Source organism: Lepidochelys olivacea, assembly GCF_965140295.1.
Source record: "Lepidochelys olivacea isolate rLepOli2 genome assembly, chromosome: 9".
NCBI lineage: Eukaryota > Metazoa > Chordata > Testudines > Cheloniidae > Lepidochelys > Lepidochelys olivacea.
The window spans coordinates 27,979,745-28,006,846 of record NC_140419.1 but is presented as its reverse complement, the minus strand read 5'-3'; the positions used below and the strand labels follow the sequence as shown (position 1 = coordinate 28,006,846).

Here is a 27,102-nt window from a genome sequence, read left to right as displayed (position 1 = left end):
CTGCCCAGGCGCTCCCGGCCGATGTGGCCAGGAGCACCTCGGACATGACGATGACGGCTACCAGTCGTATTGCACTGTCTGCTGCCAGAAGGCAATGGGTTGCTGCTACTGTGTAGCAATGCAGTACCGCGTCTGCCAGCACCCAGGAGACATACGGTGACTGTTACCTGAGCGGGCTCCATGCTTGCCGTGGTATGGCGTCTGCACAGGTAACTCAGGAAAAAAGGCGCGAAATGATTGTCTGCCCTTGCTTTCACGGAGGGAGGGAGGGAACGGGGGCCTGAAGATATGTACCCAGAACCACCCACGACAATATTTTAGCACCATCAGGCATTGGGATCTCAACCCAGAATTCCAATGGGCAGTGGAGACTGCGGGAACTGTGGGATAGCTACTCACAGTGCAACACTCCGGAAGTCGATGCTTGCCTCGGTACTGTGGAAGCACTCCGCCGAGTTAATGCACTTAATGCACTTAGAGCATTTTCTGTGGGGACACACACACTCGAATATATAAAACCGATTTCTAAAAAACCGACTTCTATAAATTCGACCTAATTCCGTAGTGTAGAAATACCCTGTATCTCTCACTTCCTCTATTTTGTGCCCTACCTTTTTTATTCCCTGTCTCCCTCTGTCCCTGTTCTTCTTTCTTCCCTTTGGCTGTCTCTCAATAGCACATTCCCTACGTCCCAGCCCTCTCTGTGTTCTCTGTCCCCCAACTTTGTCTTACTCCCACTCTTACCTACTGACTTCATATAGGAAGGCCTTTGTGCACCAGGTCCCAATCCCCTGATCCACCCAGAAGGAAAGGCTTTACTTACATCCTCTCTATAGTCTTGGGGATGAGATACAAAGCACATACCTCCCGGAAGAGCCTTACGGTTGGCCACAGGGGAAATGGCTGGCTGGACTTCTCTTCCTATTCCAGCTTGGGATGGGATGTTCAGAACAGCTGTACTAGGATATTTAATGGCAGACCAAATGGGAAGTGTTCAGATGTGTTTTTCACCAGCACCAGATACCTCCTGAAATGAAAACACACTGATGAATTTTTATTGTCTTTCCAGACTGTGTAGTCATAGTAATTAAATCTTTGTTTACCACATTAGGAACTAGTTGCTTGGAACCCATGTGGAATTATTCAGGACGACACAAATCTGAGGCCAAGCACTTTTTTCCCAACTTTAATGCAATTCAAGAGCAGAGCCACATTTAAAAAAATAGATGTTAATGGAGAAAAAAATCACTGCTGGTATCGTGTGAGCCAACTTACAACTTGCGAAAGAATTTGTAGCACTGAGTTGTAGGCTCCTAAAAACGAGTGTACAGTGGGGAATGCGATCTCAACCTGAACATCAGAAAACTAACAAGGTGCTGCTAATACATATATAGTGTGTGTGTGCATGTAAACAAACACAGTGTAGCCTCACTAATTCACCTTAAAGAGCCAAGACCCACAGTGCATTACTGAATTTCTTTGAAATGACAAGTAAATGAACAAATATTTTATCCACCTATCAAGCTATGGGGCAAGTTCATCACTAAATTACACCCCTTTAAACCCCGCTGAATCAATGGGGTTCTACGTATAACTGAGAGCAGAATGTTTTTTTCTCTTTCTCTTTCCCATCCTCTGCTTCTCCTCACACATCCTCCCCAGGACCTATCTTCCTACCAATGTATTTTAATGAACTCAGGAATGCATGTAGTTTAGCTTTAATGATTATAGATAATGTTTCACAGTAGTCAAACATTTTTGTGAAAATAACAAAATCTTGCTAACATGAGACCTCATTCCAGCAGTTTCTGCTATTAAATCTGCTAAGAAGTGGGGAGAGAGCTGCAAGCTTTTGCACATGAAGTGTGTTTGCATTCATGAGGTTCTGCTGTGCATGCAATGCACAGTTTAAAACTCAGGGGCACACGAGTTGCTTTTGAAAGATAAGGAGAAAACAGTGAATGGAAACTGACAGGAATTTTTTGAAAGTATTTCAGTCAAGAAAGATCTGGGATATGAATCGCTCAACTGTCCTCAGTTTCAGCAATGGCAGAGCTGTATTATGCAGCTATTTTTAGTTTCATGCTAATGCTATTGTCAAGTCTATTTCCTTTCTGTGAAGCAGGTGATGCCTGGGTTTAGATACAATTTGTAGATGATACTGCACAGCTGCTAGGGGTGGATGAGCTGGCTCTTATATTCTAACACCTGACATAAGTATCAGCCCAAAGTTTTGGATTATTTCAATTAAAGAGAAGGCTACAGCTCTGTGTACTCCACAGGAAGCTGGAGCTCTGCTCTGCTGCAGCCAGTTGGAACTCCTGCTGCAGCTTCATTCATATTAAAAAATGGAGGGTTTAAGCAATGACCTATGAAGATAAGTAATACATTCTGTACAATTGCCCTTATGATTTTTTATATTAAGTTCAATGTATTTTTTTCTGACCCCACATTTGCACAGACTTTTATGCTGACAATGCATAAGTGCCCAGTTGAAGTTGACAGCGGGAAAGATGGAGGTTATAGCAGCTGAGTAAGGGACAGTTGGGGCTTGCAGAATGAGAGATGGTTTGGAACAGTGGGATAAATACATTAGCAGGATATCGCTACTAAAAGTCAAACAGCAATGCTGACATTCAAATGCTCATCTTTAGGTTTCAGAGCTAACAACCGATGGAGCAGCTCACATCTCTCCAACCTATTGTTTCAGACTGTTTGCAGACTCAGGGAAGTGTCACTATACCTGTTTATACTTGGCTCACATTTTCAAGGCCATCCTTACTACCATAAGGGCAAGAAACATCATTTTTAAAAATAAAAGCTTAGATTCTAGGGCACAATTCTGTGACAAGAGATGGAGTCCATGGCCACAGAATACTTGGTTACAGAATCAAACTCCATAGTGCTCTTTCTCTTGTTCTAGTATGGGTTTAGCTAATTTTTTTTTTTTTTTTTTTGCTGTCATTTGTGTTAGGAGCACTTCTTTTTATATTTGTATAAATCTAAATAATTGACTAAATACCCCAATCTCTGACTATTCTACATCTCCTGGCAGGCTCCTCTATCTTTGAAAATTCCGTGCAGTCTACAGTTGTCTCTCTTCTGAGCCTCAGGCATTATGACTTTGAAATCTGGTGTTCACAGTATAGGGTAAGGCTGTATCTAACTGGGGAACCATCAGAGCCTATGAGATTTGACAGCATTAGATTTGCAGCAGAAAGGCAGGTGAGCTGAGGACCAGATATTCAAAGGCAGTGGCAGCCTGAGAAGAAAGCTGTGAAGGTCTGATGGGGACTGTGGTGTGCTCAGAATTAGGTTTTTGCATAATCTTATAGCACACTTTTCCTTTGTTTAAAATTACTGTGAAATGCCTAACAGTCTGACTTGTTTATTTCCACTAAGGAGAGTATTGCTAATACTCAACTAGAAATTTTACAGTTATAAAGAAATGTTTAAACCTTCAGTAGTAGCCACGATTTGAATTTGTTCCTTCAAAGATAAAACTCCTGTCTTCATTCAGTCATTTAAAGGGACACTGTCAAGATCATATCATTTGTTTAAAAATATTTTGCCTGTGTTTCTATTAATGTCTGAGAGTAATAACTAAAAGAATTTTAGAGAGACAAGGAGGATGAGGTAATATAGTTTATTGGGCCAATTTTATTGGTGAGAGAGACAAGCTTTTGAGCTACTCAGGGTCACAGCTGTGACCCACCTTGTCTCTCTAATATCCTGGGACCAACATGGCTAGCATAACACTGCATAAAATAATTTTAACACTCTACGGTCCCATTTCTATAAACACTTACTTCCAAGCCCAGTGCTACTCACTCTCAGCAGTTAGCAGCAAGGCCAACAGTAACTGTTTGTGGGACTGGGCTTGTTCCATTTTACATGGTTGTTCACTTTGTGCATGTCACCCAATTCAGATAATGAAAATGGGCAGGTCATCTTCACTTTCTGTGTACAGTCAGCTTTCTTTTCCAGTTCTCATGCATAAATCCAGAGCTAACATGTTTGGGTTTCCAACACTATAAGAAAATGTTTAAATGATCAACAAAGCTAAACTCTGTTTTCACTGAAACTGACACCAATGTCTGTAGTATCTGGAGATATAGAGATGGCACCAACCAGAACCGATTATCTACACACACCTGACTCCAAATTCTGATAGGCCAAACTGCTCCTTGGGTTTGGCTTTGGAAAACCAAAATTAGACTGACAAGGTTTTGCACTTCAAAACAGAAACTACCCCAAGGGAGTTCTGAGCTCTATGTAAAAACCCTTTCTCTCTCCCTGTTTTTATTAAACTGTATGTCTAAACTAATTGACCTTGTCCCTTTAGAAGTTTTCATTGAGTGAGAAAACATTATATGCCTGATCCTGAACAACTGGCTTTGACCAGTGTGTGATTGGGCCAGTTGAAGCAATAGCTCTTGTCACCAACCCAGTAGTGTAGCCTGTCTAAATGCACACTCTGGACTAAATTCAGCCATGCCATGAAAAGGGTGTGCTTCAATTGAAGAAATTTCTGGAGTTGCATCCTCTCATGCCAGGGCTGAATCAGGCCCTTAAAGAGTAACCAGCAGTTTCAAATGTTCAGCCCATAAACTCTCTTCTGTGGACCTGGCTGGATGGGTTGTGTTTTTTATATATGCAGTATTTGTTTTAATCATCAGGCTTTACTTTGGATTACATGCCCTAAAATCTTTAACATGATTCTGGTTTCATATTTACAGGTTTGGAGTACAAGCGGAAGTGCCTCATGCAGGGAACTGAACACTCACATTGGAGATGATGCCAGATGAGGGCACACAGTCTGTCCAGAAAGCAGTCTGCTCCTCACAAGATCTTCCCCTTAGTGTGAGAAATATATGCAAAACATCAAGGGTTGCTTAAATGCAATTACACAAGACAAAGTTGCTTAACCCCAAATCTTAGGCATATATGCTTACAATTTCAAGGCATGAAAACTGTGCTGCACTCAGTCCCAGTTTTTAGTTCCAGACTAAGGACAAACATGCCCCTCAGACACTGAACATCTGATGGATTTTTTTTTTCTGTGGGTGTGGAGCCACATAACCACAGTACCCTTAGAAGTATTTTAGTAGTGAGGGTTCTAAGACAAAGGACTGGAGCCATGTAAATTCTATGAAAACTGAGACTGGTGGCTATTTCCAAACGATTGTACTGATACAGTCTTTGCATAGTCTGGTGCTCCTTTGTGAGTAAAGATTTGTGTTTTAAAACATCCATGTTGTAGACTGTGGCCCACTCCTAACAGGATCCTAACATAGTCTGTTAATATGTTAATAAAGGTGCTCCGTGTGGATGCAAACTGAGCTTCTGTTGTACCTGTCTGAAAATGTCAAACCCACTTACGAGTATTAAGAGTGAATTCTCCATTCTCTTCAACAATGTCTTTAATAGAGTTACATCAACCTAAAATAGGTGTAGCAGCATGGAAAGATCATCAACTGGGTTGGAACGAAGATACTGAAACACAGGTAGTTCCCTGCCTTTTGCGGGGATCTTAACACCCATACTGGAGATGAGAGCACACAGTCCCTTTGAGGAAAGCTTTCAGCACCTCACACGATCAGGCCTTTAGTGTGACAAATACTTGCAAAAAATAAAGGGCATGGAAACATAACTTTTAATGTCAATGGGCTGGGTCCACCACATAACTCTTTTGACTTCAATAATTGACTTAAATGGAGCTGGGCTGACTTCCAGCAGCTGAACTTTATTTATAGATAAATATCCTTTCTCATGAATATGCAGTTAGCCAGCTAATAATTGTAGTATCCCTTTAAAGATTAATCTCCATTTCTCCCTCCTCATTATGTACCCAGCCATCTTGGAAGATGCCACACACACAGGCTGGGATATGACAGCAATGCTCAAATAGGCTTTCTCGAGAGAAAACAAAACTTTCTGATGCCTCGGAAATAGCCCCAGGGTCTTGCTGTGTTTGAGGAACAAATCCAAGATGGTGACAACATAAGAGTCCTCATAGCCTCTTCTGAAGGTTCTAAAGCTTTGTTTTCTATAAGAAAAGCCTATCTGAGCATTGAACTGCAAACAGAATTGCTGCTAGGAACTGACAGCAGACGATGTATGACAGCCAGTGATATGTAGCATAGTCTTGTCAAGAGAACAGATAACCCCAGTCCTTAAATATGCATTCTCTTTATTTTGGCAACATATGGTCTTACAGGGATCTTACCAGCTATCCTGGACACAACACTTACAAAGCATGAGTGAGACATGGCAACATGAATAAATTCAGTTTCAAAACTTGTTAACTAACAAATGGGGTGGGCAAAGATAATAACACATATTGGGGTTGATAGCACAAAAATGTTCAAAAGATTAAAGGAACTTCTCAAAGAACATATGTATATTTATTTCCGCTCAGATATGGGAGTTCCAACAACTGAGGGAATAAATTAATTCCTGTTGAAGTTTATTTCTCCCTAGTTAGATCTATTTTTCACATAGAATTTCAAGGTACCAAACAAAAACTTTGCTCCCTGACTCACTAAAATGGACTGGTTTGGTTGTTTAGTCCATCAACAACTGTTTAATCCATCAACAATCACCCTTTTGGACACAGTCTGGAGTCGTGCCTTGATTCGCAAATGAATGTGAGAATTAAATGTAATATACAGTTATTATTAATAATAACACAGTTACTACTTATATAGCACCAGGCAGAAGGTGTGCATGGTGTTTTGCCAACATATTGGACAACAAAATTCCTGCCCTGATGAGCTTCCAGTCTTGCTTGTCTATAAGAGCAATTAGTCTGGCAAGCTGGCGTACAAATCTAGCACACTAGCTTGCTGCAGACAGTGGACTAACTGTCTGTGTGGACCCTACTGTTTCAAAGAGGACTAGATAAAAGTGCACTAAAAAACCATTGATCCATTCAGCAATGTCCACACAGTAAATCCAGAGTCAGATAGTCCTCAGCAGGCTTGTGTGGAGTAGATGCACACCCCAATTTACTACAGACTAAATGTCTGTATAGATAAGCTTTATTTACAAGGCCTTGATGTATGGAACACCCTGATATTTCAAATAGAGATTTTGCCCAAGGAGGGCTTGCAGTATAGGACACTGAGTCTGACAGATAGACAGACATATAGTGTAACATGATGCACTTCACAAATAGTAAACTTTTCCATCTGTTAGAGAATGGTATGTCATGTACCATAGCACTTTACTTGCTAAATATATAGCACTTTGACAATGACCTGATTGTATTACCATGTCATATTTTGGCCATGTCTACATTAGTGCCACAGCTGTGTGGGCAAGGATCATGTTAACATGGCTCTTGTCAGCAGGGTGCTAATATGGTTTGGCTAATCACTGTAGGCAGGGGTATGAATTTTCTTTTATCCTTAAGATAAATAGGATTGCCGCTCTGTCTTTCTGCATACAGAACTGGCTGATTTTACAGGATCTCTTTTGTAGCATGGCATCCTCTATTCAAATTGCTATGGCTAAGAATGTTCAGCCAATCGAGTGATCTCACTGGCTGGATATCCCTAAAAGCTTTCTAATAGGGCTTACAAAGGTTCATAAAAGTTTGCATCAATGTCACTTTATTTACACATTCCTTAGATTCACCCTGAAGCTCTTTTAGTTCTAGAACTACTAACCAAATATGCTAAAGAGCTGCATCTGTATAAACACTAGGCAGTGAAGTGTCAGATTTCCTTCTCTTCTTCACAGTTGTTTGAAGCCAGAAGTTAATGGTATTAGTGGGATCAGATGTCTTGTGTGGTTGGGGAAGGCATGATTACATTAAATCTGTAACTTTGCCATATATTCTTTTAAATACATTTCTTCTCCCTTTTGTGTTTTAACAGAACCTCTATGAAATTTCAGGGACCATCGCCGGTCCACCGACCGGTTGTTGGGAAACACTGATTTGTCCATTCATCTGCACTAAGGCAGAACCTAGTATACCTAGACCACCCTGACAGGTCTTTGTTTAACTTATTCTTAAAAATCTCCAATGACAATGTGATAGATATGGCAATTTACTGCAATATCTTTGGGAGATCTTACTATATTAAATGTATTTATCACTGTGGGCCAGCGATTCTATGTAATTCCATGGGGTAGGGTCACCACAGCTCTGCCAGGAACTAGGAACACTGTGTGTGTGGAGGGAGGAGGGGATAAGGCAAATTCACTCTGGTTGTAACAGCTCCCAAGAGGTTCCATCACTTGGAGAGGCTCGCATGTACAGTTCAAACTGGATTCTCCAAAGGCCAATAGACAAAAAAAAGGACTTTTGGATAAAAAGCCTTAGTTTAAACGGACTTGGGGCTTTTTTTCTGATGCAGCAAAGGGACAGGTCTTCTGTCCAAAGGGAGGGCCCTCTCTCCCCCTCACAATCCTTAAGAAAGGTTTGGAAGAATTGACACCAATCAGAGCCCTTGTGGAGTTTATTACCTTGTGTGTAGGTTCTTTTATTGTTGTTAATGTTTTCTCTCTAATGCTTTTATCTTAAGAATAAATGTGCTTGCTTAGAAAAAGCTGAGTGGTAATTTAAACGTGGGCAGTTATGTTGTTGATAGCCTCTGAGGAGAAGGTAAAGTTGGCCTGCTGAGGCGGTCTGACTTGCTGGGGAATTCATAGTGTAGGCAGGGAATTGTGCAGCCTGGTAATACCCCTGTCAGGAGGGAGAGGGATATATGTCTCTGTCCAAGAGAGGTGGTGTCTGGGGAGCCAGAAGCCTGAGAGTGGGTGGCTTTGTTGGACCAAGAGGGGAATGCAGGTGCAAACCTCCCTTGGAAGCCTATTTGAGTGCTTAACTATCTTTATAGTTAGAAACTTCTTCCTGATATCTAACCTAAATCTCCCTTTCTGCAGATTAAACCTATCACTTCTTGTTCTACCTTCAATGGACATGAAGAGCACTGTTTCATTTCCACATTTTTGATCCAAACAAAACATTTCAACATTCCCTAAACTGAAAAGCCTCACTTCAGTTTGTTGAAATACTTGAAAACACTTTGAATCAGTTCTGCATTAAACTGCATTTATCCATTATGGTGCATTGCCTCCTGGGACTTATAGTTTGGTACCCCTATTTTCCTTTATGGGTCAGGATCCCAAGATAGGCAACATCTCCCATTATGTACCATGCAGCTTATTCAGAGAGAAATCCATATTGTGTTATGGAAGATGTCGTCTTCTAGGGAGCCCAGCCATCGGGAAGAATGGGGACCCAAACTACAACTCTCGTAAGGCAATGCGCTGGTTGGGAAATGCAGTTTAATGTTTTGTTGAACTGATTCAAAATGAAACATTTTTGGTCAGTTCAGCGAAATAAAATATTCTGATTCAGGTCAAACTGACCTAAAATGAAATATTTCATTCTGATTTCCTCCCATGGAAAATTGAACATTATCAGCAAAATGACATGAAATTAAAAGAAAAATATCCAATATTACTTCTAGGTATAAATCCAGTCCCAGTTAGTCGTGACCCATTATCATCACCATCTGATAGTGTCAAAATGGCCTGTGTGAAATGGTCAGTGGGTCACGGTCTTGGTCCCACGCAGGTGGGATAGACATCAACACCCCAAGAACCCTTTTGCTGGCAGAGAAGCAAAGTTAACAAAGAATGAATGGGCATGGAAAGTATACCACTATGTCACTTCCAGTGTTCAGGAGAGAGCTTCACCTGGAGAGAAGTGTGGGGAAGCTTGCCTGGCTAATGTTTATGTTGTAACTGTTCTGTGGATGAACAAAGGACCTCAAACTTCCAGACTGTCATGCACCAATATTCATGAGCAGCAAATTTAGTAACAGTGAAATGTGCCCCGGCTCTAAAGGCCAGCACAAGTCCTATGTGCCACTTATATCCAAACTTGCTCTTTTGAAGGGTTAAATGTGACTTAGGGGCTGCATGGCCTTGTACTGACCATCTGCACAGGGATGAATTTCACCCTAAAAATGTTAAAACAGAAAGAGGGCCAGATCACGGGCAGTGGGTGAAGCACTAGTTTGGGGAGGCTAGTCCCGGGCCCACCCCTTCTTCTTGAGGCCCCATCCCTCCCTCCCCCTTCCTCCTAAGCCCAGATACCACACCCCCCGCAGCCAGGAGCCCCCCCCAACCCCAGAGTGCTGGGCGGGCGACACACGGTCCCCCCCAGCCCTAGAGCACCATGCAGGCAGGCGGCATGTGGCCTCCGCCCTGGAGCACATGGTGTGTAGCCCCTGCCCCAAAGGACTAGGCGGGTGGGTCGTGCTCCCCCCAGCTCCAGAGCACGGGGCAGCGCGCGGCCCAGCCCTGCAGAGCACTGGGCAGGAGAGCGGCGAGCAGCCCCCTGGAGCACTGGGTAGGCAGGCAACTCCGCCCCAGTCCCGGAGCACCGGATGGCGTGCAGCCCAGCCCCCCAGGTTGGAGCACCAGACATCACGTGATCCCCAGCGGGGTGCAGATCTCCCAGCCCTGGAGTGTTGGCCAGCATGGCCCCAGTGCCAATGCCAGCCCCCGCCCCCCCCACCCCACTGGGCAGCCCCAGCCTGGGCTGGGGCCAACTAGCAGCAAGAGGGGAGGGGGCCTCCAGACAGAGTGTGGGCGGGGCCAAGCAGGGCTGTTTGGGCAGGCTCAGCCTTCCCCTGCCTATTAGAAATGCCCCCATGGGCCAGATCCTGCACTCACTGAAGTCAATATACATTTTGTCTTTGACATCACTAGGAGCAGGATTGGGCCCAAAATAAACAGTTAAAAACAAAAACCTGTTTGAGATTCCAGATAATTTAAAAACAAATGTGTAGACTTAAGAATTACACCTAACCACATTGTAAAAGGGAAATGGAACACATCTTCCAACATCTAAATCCAGGTCTCTTGGCTTCTCCTACAACAACTGAAGAAACCCACCTAAAAGGCCTGATTCAGAGCCCACTGAAGTGACTGGGAGGCTTTCCACTGACTCCAGTTGGCATTGGTTTAGACTGTAAGGGTATGTCTACACTGCAATTAAAAACCCACAGCTGGCCCGTGCAGACTGACTCTGGCTCGGGCTAAGGAGCTGTTTAATTGCGATGAAGACATGTGGGCTCAGGCTGCAGCTCAATCTCTGGGACCCTCCCACCTTGCAGGGTTCTTAGCCTCAGTCCCACGAGCCCAAGTCAGCTGGCAGGGGCCAGCCACGGGTTTTTAACTGCAATGTAGACATCCAATCTAATTGCAGACAGTTAGTTAATGCACTTTGATTCCATTTCAACATGGACTAGAAAAAGAGCACTAAAAAACTGTTAATGCATGTCAGCAGAGTCCACACTATGAGTCCACAGATAGATATTCCGTAGCAGGCTTGTGTGGGCTAGTTTTACACCCCAGCATGCTGCAGACTAAATGTCTGTATACATAAGCTTGATTTACAAGGCCTTCACGTATGGAATGCCGAGATATTTCAATGGGAGTTCTGCCCAAGGAGGGCTTGCAGTATAGGACACTGAGTTCGACAGATAGCCATAACGGAAAATAGGTCTCCTAAACCGTAACTCCCATGAGGCAATGCGCCATAATGGAAAAATGCACTTTATTGCAGAACTGACTCAGAATGAAGCATTTTGAATGTGTATTAGGATATATATATATCCTACTATAAAAATAATGTCAGGGCCTGCTGCTCTGTGCTTGGTGGTGACATCAGAAACATAGAAATTCAAATTCAGATCTTGCTAGGTACATAAATGTGGAGGGAATTCTTTTTTATATATAATATATTTATTTATAATTTAAAATCCGTTACTGATTGTGGATTTTAAATAGTAATTTTTTAAGTATTTCAGTTCATATTTAATTTTTACAAGGCAACAAACACTTACATATGCAGCAGCCTGTGCAATGATGTCAGAGAGATTTACTCATATTTTCAGCTGATTGAATTTCTTACTTACTTTTCTAAGCTGGCTTCACTTGGTCCTTTGAAAATGTTAAATGATTTGGACAGTTCAGTAATACAACTCCCAGGCTGAGTCACTAACCACAAGACATGCCTTGTAGATGTTAACCGGAACCTGCAACAGGAGAAAAAATTGGGCTTATGCCTTTTTTGTCTGTTTCTTTTTTGTGATGGTTAAAGTAGGCCAGAAAGATATTTAGTTTTTCAAAACAAAAAATTTCTGCTTCTTATATTACATTAGAAATTCTAGTCCTCTGTAAACTGGAAAACTCTGGTGACAGAGGAAGTATTGAAATAGTGACATCACAAAACAGTGGAAGTAGAGCAACTGAAAAGGTATTTTTAGTTAGGCTGTTTAAAATGTTTTGTTTTGTTAGCACATATTAATTCCAACAACTAATTAGCATCTTGGATAAAGTAAACTTTTGTTAAAGATTCAACACCTATGCCCCCATCAATTCTGGGGTGAGAACTCACAATAAACATCCCTGAGACCTCCCAAAGATTCTCCAGCAAAACCAGGGTAGACTTAACATTCCTCATACTTCTAATAAGTTTAAAAAAAACAAAAGGGAAACTTTTTAGACCGTCTATATACGTCATAAACAAACAAAACAGGGCATCAATTTGTGATACCTTTACAGTCATTTTAAAAAATGTTTTCCAAAGGGCTGATTGTCACTGGCCATTGCAGTTACACAGAATGAAGGATGGTGCAAGGAGCCCCTCTCCCACACCCCCGATCCGTAACCCCAACCAGCTCAAGTGACTCACATAATGGCAATGCACAGCTGTAGTCTTGAGACCAGATTCTAAACTGACTGAGCTTCACTCAGTGTAAGAGAGTGTGTGCGAAATTGCTTATGGCTCCCTGATTCTAAGGAATGGTCTGAGCCTGTGCTATCGTTGGCCCAAAGACGTTTTAGAGCAGGTGAGAGGCTGATCTAAGTTACACCCCTGCTGCCAGCTCCTTAATGGATCCATCCCTTTTAAAACATTCATTAAAATATGGTACTTTATGCAAAAGACTTCACGGAGATATACTGCAAGTTGGTGAGCTTGCTTAAAACAAGCTCAGTACACTTAAAATTATATGAAAAGGCAATTCACTTTAGGGGGCTATGTTAACTCTTTTCTTCTGTCTTTAAATCTGTCCAAGCATTCAAACTGAATTAGTCTAACTGGAGACTGATCATTGCACTCGGCATGAAACAAAGAGCAAAGATAACAAATCCAATGGTGCTCTAGGCTTTGCCAGTAAACACTGACAGCATTTTTAATATATACAGTATTTTGGCGGTAAATGCTTAAAATTCTTCTTGTATTTGCTGTCCTCAGCTCTCGTGTGGTTAGCAGCTCTTGCCTTGGAATGGGGGTCGTGCAGAGATCTAAGCCATCATGATAAGCCGAGCCTGGGCTGGTCTAAAGCATGCTTTGTGAAAAATTATAGAGATTCTCTGACCAATCTACAGAGAGTTTTCTATCTCCTTGCCCTTCCATATGCAGCTTTGCTTACATGCTACAAACAGAAGTTGAGGAACACAATCTACAATGAACTAAGCGCAATAAAGTGCAACTGACCAAAAATGTCAATCTGAAGACCTGAGTGTATCCTGAAGTGGCCCTGGCTGTTTGATGTAGCCTCACAATGCAGACAGTTCATTTTATATAGAAAGAGATGACATAGTGTTTTCGTTCTGATTGATGAAGATTCAGAGAGACTGGACTTTCAATGAACTGGGTTATTCCACTCCAGAATTACACACTGCCCTAGAGTCCATTTTTACCACTCGTCAGACACACATTCCCACTTAAAAGCCAGTTTTAATGTTACAAAGCCACAGAAGAAAATTAAGATTAAAAATAAAATGTAAAAATTAATTTCTATATGAGAAAACAACTATGTCATTGACTCGAGGACACTGAAGCAGTTTCTTGAGAAAGTTTAAGTTCATCTCATTGATGGAACTGAGGTGCACAGGTGATTATGCCACACCCTGTCTTTTCACTTCTGTTGGTTTGAAAAAAATAAGGGAAAAGCCGGCACATCACTTACCGCCCACCCCTCATTTGGAGCATTGCTTATAATTGTTCACATCTAATGAGGACACTGTGAAAACGAAACTCACCATGGCATCTCAGAATGACAAAAATATACAGTCAAAATTTATATGAGACCTATGCAAAAACAAAGGGTTTGATTCAGGGAAATGACTTCATTGGTGGTTGAGGGCATTCAGCACTTCCTGAGAAATGCCAGCCATCTCATGCAACTGGGCTCAAAGTGACCCATTTAAGGTTTTGCAGGAGCTGTTAACTGTAAAATTCAATGCCCAAAATTGTGCTGACATCATTTGTGATACTGGTGCATAATCTAGGAAAAAATGTATCCTTTGTGCTGTGAGCCCATTCCCATTCCCAAGTTAAGCAGTGCAGGGCTGGTGGAGTACTTGAAAGGGAAACCTAGATATTGCAGAAAGTGGTATTTGTAATTCCACAAATAAACATCCTTCGCTTTGAGTTGGTATTCGGCCAATATCTCAGTATGATGCTGGGTAACATAGTGATGCACAAAGCCTTGGTTTTGGGGATACTGAGTAACACTGAAGTCTCAACTTCCTATGGTTATTAAAAATCCCATGGTACAACAGCTAATTGCTCATATGCTTTTGGAGATTATCAAGAAATAAAAATGTGCAGCATTACACACTCAGAAATAAATACAAATTTCACAGACAATTTTTGAAAATGCCACCTTATTTTGCTTTGGGGAAATATGCCTACTGAAATTGCTAATTCCAAAGAGAAGTCTATTCAAAGTTGTAATTGCAGTAACCAGAAAACAGAATTATAATTGGTATTGAAAGAAAAACCTACCATAATGATACAGTTGAAAAGGTAGAAGAGCTTCAAGAAATGGTGTTCATTATAGACAAAATGAGACAAATCCCAAACATACCATATTGGTATTTCTGGAAGAGTTGGGCTTAAATAGTTACTTGTTTACAGAAATGAGCCAAAGAAGGTTTGTATCAATGAAACTGTAGCCTAAGTTATTTGTATAAGATGAGACAATCATCCCTTTTTGGTATTTCACAGCAATGAGATACGATAAATATGGCATAGCAGTAATGATATCCTACACAACATGCTCTTTGTCTCTTGGTCCTTCTGTAGAGAACATAATGTGCTGAGAGAGACATCAAGACAACAGTTGCCTTTATTAAGAAAGAAAAAGATATGTTCAAATTACTGTACTAAATAAGGCCCTCAGATCATTGTAATATACCTAGTGACTGGCACTTTTCAGTGAATATTGGAAAACTTCTGTACTGAAATCCAAAGGTTTCTACTTTTTCATAGTATATGAAGGAAATATTAAACACATTATCCAGCCAAACCACCAATCCTATGACACTCTTAACAGAAAAAACATTCCCTCCAGGTCCTGGCCCAATTTCTACTCCATCAGCAACTGAAATTTTGCTTTTCTAAATTCTCCTTGCACTTTCAAACAGGCGCAATATCCCTCATTTGTTCTAAAGAGTTAGGTAGCACTGCTGCTGGGTACAGCTGAACAAATGCCATGTTTCATCCCAGCGGTGGCAGCATTTCAGTAGCGGATGAAACTATTCCTGGTAAATTTGGCGAGTGCTTTGGGTTCTCTAAAGAGGAACAGTGCCATATAAAGACAAGATATTACAAAGTGAAACAATACAACTATAGCAATCTCATCCTACTCTAGAAAACAGAGCCAGACCGTTCTATCCTCCTCCTCAGGAGGATCCAGATAGAGGTAGTGGAAAATGATACCTGTATGGCACCTTCATTCCGCCCATCCTTCAGAAGCCCCTTTGTGGTGCTCAATGGGGAACAATAGCCTCACACATGGAACCTTATCCAAAACCTATGGAAGTCAATGGATTCTTTCCACTCACTTCAATGGGCTTTGGATCAAGCCCACAAGAATGGGCTGGGTGTGAGGCTGCCACTTTATAGTGCTGTTTCATTATTTACCTCACAGAATATCAGAGATTAAATTACTACTGAATCTGTGAGCATTACTTTACCTGGATTCCCTATGATGAACATTTTGAACTTCAGCATTTGGGGGTAGCAGCCACTGAGATATCTATGGGGCTAGACAGACTGGAGTTGGGAGACCAAGAGGCAGAGTGAAGACACATGGCCATTATCCTACAAACTGCCTTTGAGCCTTTCCCCAAGATCTGTGCATATCTTGAGAGACCCATAGATTCTCTAGGCCAGCGATTTGGGTGTTTTTTGTGCTGGTCTCTGGAGGAGACAAACCCCATACTCTTTATGGAACAACAGAAAGGAAATCCACTAGTGTTAGGTCCTGGGGCTCAACCCTTTGCTTTGGCTGTTTTTACTGCTGAGGCAATGCCAAGAAGCCACAATGCTACCCTAAAAGGCAAGCCAAGGATTCCCCCATCTTCAGGTGGCACAAGGTCAGCATTGCTGCCTCTATATCTCCAACTCCCTTTGTGTAACGGTTGTGATGGGTGCAGGACGCGGATGTGTCAGGAAGGACGGGGGTGAGGCAGAACACATGACACTCCACGAGACCCCTGGCTGTTTAGGCTGCTGGTTACACAGTGTAACTCAGAGCAGCCCTGAAGATGCGCTAAGTTACAACAAGGGCTGATACAGCTCCGGCTGTTGGTATCAGGGGAACACAAAGATGCCAATTTCTCCCCACCCCCTCAGAAGTTATGGTCTTCATGCATAAATCACTGTTTTAAATTATCTGACCAGTGTATGTAGGAGGTCAGAAAAAATGATCTGGCCCTTCTGGACTTCCAAATCTATAAATCACTGAATCAGTCAAATGAGATAGGTGGTTAAACAAATTATCTCAGAGCAGATTAAACAGTGGAGAGCCAAGAAAATAAAAAGCTTTCTAAACTAGCATTACACTGACGTAAAAAAAACTAGTTTCTCGACAGCCATAAACACCACTGAATAATCCTTCGCAGGATAAATAATCAGGCTTAAAATTCCAGTGAAAAGAAGGGAAGTAACTAAATGTTAAAACACTCCGGAAGGACCATTTTTCATTTCCCTTACCGAACTGACCAGGAACATACAACCAGGAACATTTCCCCAGGAGACAACCCTAGGGGGAAAAACCTACTTGTTATATTGTCACAATATTTTAAGTTCAGCCCCAGTCGTCTCACTTTAACATAACTTCCCTGCCACACTGTTTTTCATTCTATCACATAGTGGTTGATTCATATTCACAGTGTCTCCCCTCTTATCAGCTTGGTAGCCTTGATGCATGTTTTTCAGTCTTCATTGATAACAGAATTTATATGTGCACTCCAACATATCCAGAAAAATTTAGCCAACAATGAGGCCCTGAACAGGGTAAAAGCCAACATTTGAATGGCATGAAAAATGAGAAAATTTTGAACGACGGAAATAATGTTAATCAAAAAGACCTCTATTGTCTGGATATAACATGAAAATAGTACAGAAAGCTGTGATTTTTTTTATTATTATTATGATTTGGTGGTCCAATAATGTCAATGGAAAACAAACAAAAAATTTCACAAAAATTGTTAATGAATTAATTGTATTTCAAATTTTCTTACAAAACTCTAGGTAAAGTTGTACCAGTTTAACTAGTTGTGTGATTTAAAATTGATTTAGTTAAACCAGTGCAAAAGGCTGTGTGGACCTTTGACCTTACACTGATAAAACCCTGGTTTATTCTGATTTAGCTTATGCTAATTAGGAACAAGTTTAAACTAAAGTGAAATGAGACTCTCTTAAACTTGTCTAAACAGGGTTTTGCAGCAGTTTAACTAAACCAGTTTAAAAGCTCTGATATAACTGATGTAACTTCTGTATGTCAGTAAGGGGTATGATGTGCAGACACACAAAGGGAGAGAGTGCTAGAGAGAATAAGAGGCATGATGGTCTGATCTGGTGAGGTGTGACTGTTTCATTGCATGAGTTTGGGATGACTACATTACTCAGGAGTGAAGAATCCCCCAGGGAGCTAGGCAGACCATTTCAAGGAGTTCCAGTAACAAATTTTATACCAAAGTATCTGTCTAGCTTTGTCTATCTAGGTTTTTATAATGTCTTGTAGTATGTATCTTCTGAACCATTACTGGTTTTTCATCAGTAGTTAAAATATCCTCTTTATTTCAGAGCAGGGCCAAACACAGAAACACAAATCTGGACTGTTTCCTGAATGGCACTGGAAGCCAATTCCAGGAAGGTGACAGCCAATCCCCCAACCCTGACTCCTTGACCATGCTTCCACTTCCTCCTCCCAACTCCACTGCTGCTACTTTCTCCAGGCCCTGGCCCCACAAAGGCTCCTCTGGCTGAGCTCCACCCTGGCACCCTGCACCTTTTCCATATTGGCTAAAGTCACCCTGACATGCATGGGATCTGATGTATAGCTGGGGGGTAAATTATCAACTGCCCCTGTTCTAGTCTCAGCAGGCAAAACAACCTAACTTCTCATTGCTGCTGCCATTAAGGGGTACCACTGAACTTTCCTTTCTCCCTGATTCCATCCTGTCTGATCAGCTGATCTGTCCCACTCTCTGTGCACCTCATCAGCCATTCAGTGGTGACGGCAGATATAGGGAAAACAATGAATAAACAAACAAACAGACAATCTCTCTTTGCCAACATTTGTATTATTTCCATACTGGGTCTCCTTTTCAAATGAACAGAGACCAACATTTTTAAAGGCCTTGCAGAAGGATGGATGAACACCATGCTGATAAAGTGACAAGCCAAGGTTCAGAAGGAGGGCTTATTTTTTGAGATTAATGACAACTGCTATTATTATGACATAGTTTGAAGGTTATTCCTCGCAAACGGCTCTCAAGTGACTGGCAAGGCTGATGCAAGAAGCACAGATGAAGTCCAGTGAAGATTGCTTTAAATGTTGAATCCTGCTTGATACGGTTTGATATAGATCTGGGGGACCAAGGGAGCAGCTTCTGTCAAACTGATTAGATGTCCTTGTGTGCTGCTGCCCTTCATTTAGCTCTGTTCTGACAGCATGTCCCCAGGATGATGTGGATATGAAGGAGGGCTCAGTCTTCAAGACAAGTACAAAGCATCCCAAAGCTTGTACCATCTGTCTTGGAGACTGGGGAAGCTTTGCTGTGTCTGGGGTGTTGGGACATACCAGAGGTGGGATGAAGTTGTGCCATTTAGATGGAAAGAGAAAACGAGGACTTGTGGCACCTTAGAGACTAACAAATTTATTTGCGCATAAGATGTAGATGTAGTTCACTGTAGAATCTTAGTGCCTGGTTCTCCACTGCCTTGTATCTTGTTTAGTCATTCACACCTGTGTGAGGTGAGTGTTAGCTGGCTGTACAATAATTGCAAATCAGAATGGTAGAGTGGCCACTCAGTTGGCACAGGAGTGCAAAACCACAGCAGTTCAAGACAGGGAAGAATTGAGCCTTTATTCTGATGTAACTGAGAAAAGAATAAGGCCTCCTAAGGTTCAGATTCTATCCCCAATGCATTTTGTGTTTTAACATAAAAGAAAAAAGGGAAGTCAAAAAATTGCTCAGTTCTGATTTAATTAATTTTTCAAGAGAAATAGGATTTTGTGATCATTTTGCTCCTGCGAGGTACTGAGCGTTGCTCTCCACAGAATCCAGTGGGAGTCAAAGGCCTCTCCCAGGACCAGCCCTACGGGAAGGTTGATTTAATCGGCTGTTCCCTTCACAGGCTGCTTTATCATTCCCTCCCTTTCTTATCAGCCTCTCTTTACAGTTCCCGCTCCCATTCTATTGTATTACCCCATCTCCCTAGCCTTTCTTTTCCCTTCTCCAGTGTAAATTTCCTAATTATCTCAGTGTTATCTTATCTTTCTTATATTTCAATACTTGTTGAATTGAGGGGAGATGAGGTGTGAACGTGAGGCATTTCCTCACTTCTGATGGAGTTGGACCCGCACCCATTCTGTGAATCACCCATCAGGAATGGCTCTCTCTGGCTCAGAGACACTTGAAGAGCAGCCCTATTTGCTTATGCAATAGACCAGCTTGCCTGCCATGCATTTCCAAGTGCCAACACCCCTGCATCTGAATCTTTAGCAAGGGCTTTCTCCCTTCTCCTCTAGCTTGGAGAAAAACGACTCAGCCTGAACACTGATTATTTTATCTCTCCTTATTAGCGTGTATCACTGAAATATGTGTATTATTCTAAACTTCAAGCAGTTTCTATAATGCATCCTGTCCAGAGGCAGGAGCCTGGAGACAACAGATTACAGCTGTCAAGGCATGAGGATCTTGGAGATGCACAGGGAAGACCCACTTCCCCAGGCTCAGATCTGTGCTGCATTGCTCTGCTGGCCTTCCTCTTCTGAGGTACATCTCCAATAGAAACGATTTGATGGGTGGCCTAGGGGGAGCTAATGCTGCTTCACTTGAATATCTCTGCAAGGTTACCAGGGGACCAGACCCCAGCTTCAGGCTTTCCCACCTAATCGCCTTACAGAGACCTTTTCACACAAAGTGCTGGTGGGAACAGACAGCTGAGCTGTTCAAGGGGAATGGAGGAATAGTGCTCAGAAGGCAGCAACCCCCCATTTCTGTACTGGCTGGGGGAGGACCCCCTCTGAGTCTGTGTGCTGATACAGACAGACTTTTTCCTCCCATTAATTTACCTTCCCTCCCACCCAAATAAAAAAAAAAAGAAGATAATCCAGGATAAATAAACAGGAATCTTTTAGTAAGGAGTTCCCAGTAATCCCTGTCCACTCAATGAAAGTAAGCAAAGAAACCTATATAGGAGACTGATTCATATTTAAACAGACAAGGCTCACAAGCCTAAAAGACAGATGAAATAGAAATATTTACTGCCTGTATCAGATTAAAGTGAACTGTTTGAGGAAAGATGAAGCAAATGAGATGAACTGATCAAAAACAAATCATTGCTGTAACGACTATAACAACGTGTATAGTTACTGTAACATGCTGCTTACACTTCCTCCAATCTGCTTTATTCTTCTTCCTAGCATACTTGATAGCCCCTTACTTCTTCTGCAAGGAAATGAGTTGGACCTGATCCTTCATGGTGCCTATTTTCCTTTGAAATCAATGGGAGTTAGGTGCTGAGGATCTTGGCCCAAGTACTTTGACAGAGGTGCTCTACACCTCACAGGATCAGGCCAATGTACTGCCGATCATTCTGTTTAGCTTGATTGAAAAGAGGCATTAAGGGAAAATGTCACCCCAAGGAAGTGACCCATTTTTTATCAAAATTGGAAGACGTGCAGTGATCTAACATTTAGAAATAGTGCTTGCTTACAAATGAGAAGCATACTACTGCCTTAGTAATGTACAGGCAAATCCAGACATTCTTATTTATAATGAGTACTGTAACTTAGTTCATGAGTTGTCCCATTGATCCCAGGAGAAATTAGTTAATGTGAGTAAGAGCAGCAGATTGTGGCTCACAGAAAATTAAAATATACAGGAAGCATTCCTAATGCCTCACAGCCTGGTGATTATGCTGTTGTGATATGCATCTGTTATCCAAAATCCTTTCCATTGTTTTTCAAATTTGCCTTCATAATTTTAAATAACCATGGCTCCTACTGAAATTCAAGTAAAATTGCATGAGAAACCTAACCCTTTTGTTTCTATTTGCTATTTGATTTTAAATGTCTGTTTCTGCTCTTTCTGGTTGAAGTATTTTTGTAGTCTGTATTTGAGAAAGCATATATATCAAGAAAGAGTGAAAGGAAATAACTGGAAAACAACAAAATAAAACTGCAAGCTTATCCACCAAATCTCTTCCTGAGCCATGGATGGCTTCTATCATTCAACAGTTCAGAACTGCTACAGAATTAAAAACAAAAACACACAAAGATTGGCAAAATGAGCACTGAAAGAAAGAGAGAGAAAGGATTAGCCTGGGGAACTTGGTGACCTAAAAATAGCTGATCTCACCCCTCTCCAGTGACCTAAAAACAATAGGTCTCATCTCGTGGCAATGATCTAAAAATAATAGCGAATACCCTTCTCACAAAGAAATTTGGCCATCACCCAAGACATAATACAGAAATGGGACATGGGATTCCTACAACTATGAAATGTGGTATTCTATTTGGCATAACTGTCATATTATACTAAGCCAGTTACTTTCTTTTTTAATCCTAATTAATACTCGTATTCTCCACTTCCTCTTGGTGGTAGAAATGTAGAGCAGCACTATTTTCTACTATAAACCAGTTTCTCTGGTCAGTGATAACTTCAAAGGGTCTGGCTCTTCTCTGCTGATAGGAGCCGTCTGTCCTCAGGCAACTGATTGATTACTTTATGACTGTCCTATGAATTAGCAGATGATTTAATGAATGGAACATTAGAGATATTAAGGAAACTTCAGGCATCAATCCGAGAGAAGGAATCAATTTACTGCTCATTAAAGATACCAATAGATTAAAGCCTTCTACTCACCCACAGAATGTGTAGAGTCCACGCAGTGGCAGTATGCTTTTGTCAACAATGCCCTGCCTAGTGCCTACCATTCAGAGTGAAAGGGATGTCTCCGTGCCTATGGTAACTTTACTTCTCCCCTGACAATGCCAAAAAGTTCCCAGTCAGGTTTGTGATGTGGCCACTTGCCCATAGGGAATTTATCTTATTGTTCCAAACAAACAACCATCAGGTAGTAATATCTTTTAGTCCCAATAAGCCTGAGCTGGGTTTTGACTCTGGGCTATATAGTACCCATAAGGAATGAATCTTTTGATTAAAAAATCTAAGTTGAAATCTCATAAATCTTACATCCAAATAAAAGGACCCTTTTGTCAGATTTAATCCTCCCATAAATTATTTTATGCCTCATTTGCATTTTGTAACTGATCTGTTTGGACTGATCTATTTGGATCACTGCACACAGAGTGAATGCAAACTATTACATGCTATCTACTGTAGGAGATACAGTTAGCATTTGGGATAGTTATTTTAAAGACAATTTTTATATGTTTCATAGACTTAGAGAGCTATTAATGGTGGCAAAACACGTTTATAATGTGAGAATACTGAAACAGTTTGGGCCCCCTGTAACTTTCTTTCTACGTATAGAATTTCATCTTTACTCAAAATAGATCTCACTGTGCATACTTTAAGTATTATATTCCAAACACAAGTAGAACATAAATACAATTGAAATGGATCTTTGTGTTACATCACAAAGTAAAACATGGCCAAAGGGAATAGAGTACAGTAGGTCAAACAGCTATCTCTTAAAGATACAAATAGTATGAATAAAATAGGGTTCATTTGTAAACTGATAAAGAAAATGCAACACCTCAGGTTCATTATGTAGAACAGTATTAAAAACACAAACAAGAAATCATGCTGATTCTAATTACGAAACAACAGGAATTATAACCTCCCTTACACAGTGTTCTGTAGTACAAGGCTGGGTGATTTTAACCACCCACAAAAGGGCAACATTCACAAGGCTAACAAGCCATGCTGAGCTATGGACAGGAGCTGTAGCTGCTCCTGCAGCCACTAGATGCTGCTGTGGAGCCTAGCTTCAGGAGGCTGTGTGGCCTGCCTGCCTCCCCGCTGGTTGTGCCCCCTGGCAGAGCAGGAAAGGAGCTGAGACAGCATCAGCAGCCAGAGGAGGGAGTCAGAGGTGGAGGCGGTGTGGCAGCAGCAGAGAAGAATGGCAGGGATAAAAGGTGCTCAAGAGTACCCCTAAGCTACCCCAGCTAGTCCTCAGATCCACCCTTTGCCTCCGGCCAACCCCATGCTTCCCTCCCAGACAGTAGCCATACACCTACCCTAGCACACATCCAGCACCATACTGTAGGACCCATCCACCTACACAGCCACCCTTCACTCACCCCCCCTCCACTACCCTCTAGCACTCACCAACTCAGACACCCCAGCATCTACCTACTGAGCCTAGCAGTCTCAGACAATCTCCACCCCATCCCAGCATCCCTAGACGACCTCCAATCTGCGCATACATGCTCCAGGCTTGTTGTTGCCAAGTTTTGTGCAGCATGGGCCATGTCTTACTCTAGGTACTACTTGGGGCAGGATGTATTGACCATAAGCTGAAATTTGTGGTGGTGTGCAAATTATATGTAATTATGAAAGTTAGCTCTTTAAATATGTTCTTAATAACTTATGAGTTTCAGAGTAGCGGCCGTGGTAGTCTGTAACCACAAAAAGAAAAGAAGTACCTGTGGCACCTTAAAGACTAACAAATTTATTTGAGCATAAGCTTTCGTGAGCTACAGCTCACTTCGTCAGATGCATGCAGTGGAAAATATGGTGGGGAGATTTTATGTACACAGAGAACATGAAACAATGGGTGTTACCATACAGACTGTAACAAGAGTGATCAGGTAAGGTGAGCTATTACCAGCAGAGGGGGGGAGGGGGCTTTTGCAGTGATAATCAAGGTGGGCCATTTCCAGCAGTTGACCAGAACGTGTGAGGAACAGTGTGTGTGGGGGGGAAATAAACATGGGGAAATATAGTTTGGGTTTACATGGTGCAAGAAAGATGAGCATCTTGACCAGTATCTTTGATAATGAGACCCTAATGAATCTCAGTTTTCTAAGTTTTATTTACATAGTATTTGTGATAGGCCATAAGACTGGTAACTGGGGACAATAAAACTCTGAACTACATGAAAGAAGCAATACCTTGACAATAGATTCAAGGTGACAATGGACAATCTTTGGTCAAATGGGTATATAATAAATATGAGTCATCTAGCGCACACAAATAGTGTGAAGTGTCATGGGAGTACAACAAATTTATCTTGTTGTCTGAAGTCCACTGAGGCATCAATAATATTCCATAATAATTAACCCAATTATAAAATCCATAATTTAATTGTCAGGAGGTGCTATGATCCAATAAAAGAATGGACTTTAGTGATTACCTAACCCTATTGTTTCATTTCTTCTTTCCCATGCTACAAGTGACATTTTCTAAAGCTTTCTTTCTGTTTTGGCCATGCCACATTTGACTAAGGGATTCTCCCAAATAAGGTATTCACTAGCATTGTACTCAGAGGCATATACCTACAAGTATTTGATCATTCCATGATCTCTATCAGTCCTCTGCTAGAACACTGCATTCTTTTAAGACAAAGCTTTAGATTCTTCTTTTACAAGCTATTAACAAAAGTAAACAGAGCCTGAGGGTGAAGAGCCCAACATCATTTAGTTTAATCCAAACACACAGTTGGATTTGACGCAATGATTACTTTGCTTTTTTCTTTTTTTTCTTTCTACAAACATCTTTAGGTTGATTAAAGTTTTCTTCACATTTATTCTTTCAAAGAGCTTTATTTTTTATTTTTTATTTTTTTTTAGTTTTGTTTGTTTTTTTGTTTACAGGATATCTTTTAAAATGTAGAGCAGTTGTTATTTCACCTTTAGTGGGACACAAGAAAAGACCAGGGAGCTTTCTGGTGCTGTGCATTATGAATGTATTGCTGATATTGTCTGGCTAGAACCAAGGGATAAACAAATCTGAAGAGTTAGCTATAAATTACGGTTTTTTCTGCAGGAAGGCTTAAGACCTGCTATGGCAGCAACATAGCTGGAACAAGTATTCCCCTAGAGCAGTGGTTTTCAACTTGTGGTTCACGGACCCCTGGGAGCCTGCAGACTATGTCTAAGGGGTCCGTGAAAGAACAGTGGTTTTCAAGTGGGGTCCACAGATTATGTCTAAGATTTCCAAAGTGGTCCACACACCTCCATTCAAAAATGTTTGGGATCCACAAATGAAAAACGGTTGAAAATCACTCCCCCTACTTCCCCTGCTCTATTCTTGTATTGGGACTGATGGGAGGAGGAGCCAAAGAGAAGGTTTCACTTGTGTCACACCCAAAGGTAGGTCAGTTACACTGATGCATGCCGTTAGAGAGTAAAGCTCCAAGGTACTGTAGGCTAGAATCTCATCTGGTGTGAATCCATGTAGCTCCATTTAAGTTCAATTGAGCTCTTCTGATTTACATCTCTAGAGGATCTGTCCTATAGGGCTTCCCACAGGATGGGAATAACTGTATCTATCATTTGTAAGGGTTTTTCAGGGTTCAGGTTTGTCGTATTAATTTTTAAATGGGCCCATTTCAACACAGATAAAAAATCCATTTTTGGTCCATGACTTTAATGACAATTTAGTCTGAAAAACAACAAAGGTACAGAGCCTGTGCACACTTATGCGTGAGTAATTTTACACAAGAGTAGTCTCATGTAATGCATGAGTATACATGTTTGCAGGCTCAGGGTCTATAGTAAAGAGGTTGGGATTTTCCCTTCAGGATTAATGAGCTGTTTTTATTTATTGGTATTGCAGTAGAATCTAGGAGCCCCATTCATGGACCCCATTGTGCTAGAACCTGTACAAACTCAGAACAAAAAGATGGTCCCTGACCCAAACAGCTTACAGTCTAAGTAGCATTGTTTGTGTGTTTTGAACTGCAAGTTGTTCTTTGGAAAAACCTGAAGGAAACTAGGTTCAAGTCCCCTACAAGATAGTTTCAATATTCTCTAGTAAGGTTCCTTGTGCTTCTTGTCCATAGTAATGTATATTTCTTTGTTTCTGTAGTTTGATTAGCCCATTTAAAGAGTAGCACTTTCATCATGCAGATATTGGGTAGGATTTTGAAAACCGCTTAAGTGATTTAAGAGCACAAGTCCCATTTAAAGGTGCTTTTGAAAATCCCATCCATTATTATTGTAAGATCAACCACATATATATTTATATAAAAATTCTAATTGGATAAAGAAATTGAGTTACAGGGTGAATTTTGAACCTGGAAGTCTCTTCACCACTAAGCCCTGGTCTACATACGGGGTTAGGTCGAATTTAGCCACGTTAGGTCGATTTTAAAATGAATGTGTCTACACAACCAACCCCGTTCCGTTGACCTAAAGGGCTCTTAAAATTGACTTCTGTACTCCTCCCCAGCGAGGGGAGTAGTGCTAAAATCGACCTTGCTGGGTCAAATTTGGGGTAGTGCAGATGCAATTTGACGGAATTGGCCTCCGGTAGCTATCCCAGAGTGTTCCAATGTGACGGCTCTGGACAGCACTTTGCACTCCAATGCATTAGCCAGGTACACAGGAAAAGCCCTGGGAACTTCTG

At 41.5% G+C, this 27,102-nt stretch overlaps 1 protein-coding gene across 1 annotated transcript in view; it reads right to left on the bottom strand.

Annotated features, from left to right (window-relative positions):
* Nucleotides 1-870: 870 nt before the first annotated feature.
* LOC311525882 (uncharacterized protein) overlaps nucleotides 871-27,102 on the bottom strand; it is a 103,819-nt gene continuing 77,587 nt past the window's right edge. Inside the window, exons 4-6 of the mRNA XM_084638291.1 lie at nucleotides 11,946-12,065; nucleotides 4,788-4,857; nucleotides 871-1,027 (exon numbers count right to left, since the gene is read on the bottom strand). Coding sequence (XP_084494417.1) covers nucleotides 995-1,027; nucleotides 4,788-4,857; nucleotides 11,946-12,065 — 223 coding nt within the window. The 3' untranslated portion in view covers nucleotides 871-994. The remainder of the gene's footprint in view (nucleotides 1,028-4,787; nucleotides 4,858-11,945; nucleotides 12,066-27,102) is intronic.